Genomic DNA, 2500 nt, shown 5'->3' with positions numbered 1-2500 from the left:
CCTTACCTGGAGTTCTTATTGTTCATACTCAGTGCAATCTCGTTGACTGCGTGGGGGTGGGACATAACCAGGTTGAAGCCATACTGGGAACAAGAGAAGAGTGACAGACCTTATAGCAACCAGGGATGAAAAGTGTCATCACAGCAGACATCTATGTCAGAGCATTTTGTTTTTCATTCAGACTAATGTTGTGTATCAACAGCAGTACCCAGGTGTCACCAGTAGGGGGAGCTTTGTGGTGTCGAGTGACACAGGATGCGTGAGGAAGTGTGGTGTACTGAGATGGTTTGTCATGCTGAGAGGTGAGAGTTGAATGGTTGAGTTGTCACCTGATAATTCATGATGGCTCGTAAGCACATGATGCAGACATGCACGTCGTCCTTCTGGCTCACCAGCCGGGAGTTCTTGATGGTTTTGCTGTTGGTGGTCGTGCCATACCTACAGAGGAACACACACGTGCACATCCAAGCATTTCTAAATTTGTTTGCTTGTAAGTGAAAGGGAGAAATGTTTCCCTTCAAATGAAGGACAAAATAACAAACTGTACATCCCAAATGTCTTTGAGAAGAAAAAAAAAAACTCATTTTACTATTGCATGGTAATCATGACAGAACAGAAATGGCCAAGGTATGGCTGCAAACGCATTACAAAAACTCCCTTGCCATAGTCCTAGCACAGTGAGATTTGATGCACATGAGTGCACATGTGTGTGGTGTCATCCTGTTTTAGGTTCTTTGTGTTCTTGCAGCACAGGAAGTGTGCTCTGGGCTCAGTGAGCTGTATCTGGCACGCATGTGACGCTCGCTCTGCCTGCGAGGCTCAGACTCAGCCAGGCCTCCACCACCACAGAGCCATGGTCTGGGCCATGCGGTTTCAAACCAAGTGCATGCTGGGAGCTGGTGAGAGAAGAAGTTTCCTAACATCCGTCTAGACCTTCCTCTCTCTCTCTCTCTCTCTCTCTCTCTCTCTCTCTCTCTCTCTCACACACACACTCACACACGCACACACACACATACACACACCTCCATCAATGAACACTCACTGTGAATGAAAGATGAATATGTTCATCATGTGGAGTATCAAAGTGCACAAATGCTTTATCTGAGTGCCGGTGGTGTATTTGGGTGTCTTCCGTTCCAGCCTGACGGTTCTCATCACGGCTGCTGTTATGTGATCTGCTCATGATAGTAGGGAGCAGACGTGCGCCACATGTGGACCTTCCAGCAGCTGTGCCTGATTTTACAGGACAGAGATGATCCTGTGTGCTTGTGTGTGTGTGTGTGTGTGTGTGTGTGTGTGTGTGTGTGTGTGTGTGTGTGTGTGTGTGTGTGTGTGTGTGTGTGTGTGTGTGTGTGTGTGTGTGCTTGCACCTATGTGAGTTCCACATTTGTCTGTGTGTGGGTGTTGGAATTTCATACAAACGTTCATTTCTTTTATCTGTGTGTGTGTGTGTGTGAACATATGTGTGCACACATGTGTTTGTAATTGTATGATCATAGGGTGCATGGGGGCTTGGGGATAAATCACAGTGATCCCAAGTGACCTCATACTGGTGCTGGAGTATTCGCATACATCTGCACACAGCCATGGGCCGAGACTGAGAAGATTCTCCATGCACAGAGCCCATTAGCGACTTAGCAGAGCAGCTAGCTACATCACCACTGCTCAGAGCACAGAGAACACTCCGGACACGCTGCCAACAACCACATCACCAGGCATAGTCATCACCACCACAGTACCAGGCGGGAACGCAGAACAACTCCAGATACTACTACACACACTGCAGTTTTACTCCAAATGGGGACTTCAGGGAATCAGCGATGCTCCGAAGACCCCATCCAGACAAGAACAATATCTGTTCTGTTTTTCTTCAGTTTAATAGAGGATCAAATATTTCACTGGATTCTACAGTTAAATCAAGTTTAGTTCCTAAAGGCTGTTATATATATGTCAAATACATCCAAATGTGTCTAAATTTCCCCTAGTGTTTTTCCTTTCCTATATTCCCTAGGCCCTTGCATTGCTCTTACGCCAGCCTGTGTACCGTGTGTTCAGGTTTAGCTGGGGAAGTGTTAGTGGCAGGGAAGGGAGAGTAAGAGGCATCAGCGCTGGCAGCAGCTGCACACACATACGTACCGCAGGACGGACTGACGCGCCGAGCGCACCAGCGTGTTGCAGAACGGCTGCGTGCCGTTCTGGTGCAGATCCTCGATGGACCTGCTCCAGGACTTGCCCTTGTCCAGGGTGCCCTCCTCGCCGAACTCCAGCGCTTCAAAGTCCAACCTGCGCCGCGGACAAACGGACGGGCGGACAGGCGGACGGACACAGGTAGACAGACAGGCAGACATAGAGGGAGGGAGGGAGGGGTACTTGGTTAGCAACAGAGCCCAGGTTTAGTGCGCTGCATTTGGGTGGGGGAGGGGTGGAGCGAGGGGACAAAGCTTGACATCATCCAGGGTCTCCACATGGCAGAAATATAAGAGCACATGGCATTCACACA

At 49.0% G+C, this 2500-nt stretch overlaps 1 protein-coding gene across 3 annotated transcripts in view; it reads right to left on the bottom strand.

Annotated features, from left to right (window-relative positions):
- Nucleotides 1-2500, bottom strand: part of fmnl3 (formin-like 3) — a 41424-nt gene that overhangs the window by 16085 nt on the left and 22839 nt on the right. For 2 of the 3 annotated variants that reach the window (XM_031565807.2, XM_012841691.3), the window contains exons 6-8: nucleotides 2137-2283; nucleotides 330-438; nucleotides 7-83 (exon numbers count right to left, since the gene is read on the bottom strand). In XM_031565807.2, coding sequence (XP_031421667.1) covers nucleotides 7-83; nucleotides 330-438; nucleotides 2137-2283 — 333 coding nt within the window. The remainder of the gene's footprint in view (nucleotides 1-6; nucleotides 84-329; nucleotides 439-2136; nucleotides 2284-2500) is intronic. The other variant, XM_031565808.2, reaches the window with a different exon arrangement.

Source organism: Clupea harengus, chromosome 4, assembly GCF_900700415.2.
Source record: "Clupea harengus chromosome 4, Ch_v2.0.2, whole genome shotgun sequence".
Taxonomy (NCBI): Eukaryota; Metazoa; Chordata; class Actinopteri; order Clupeiformes; family Clupeidae; genus Clupea; species Clupea harengus.
The sequence above is the reverse complement of the archived record's forward strand: the minus strand, read 5'-3'. Positions and strand labels throughout refer to the sequence as shown.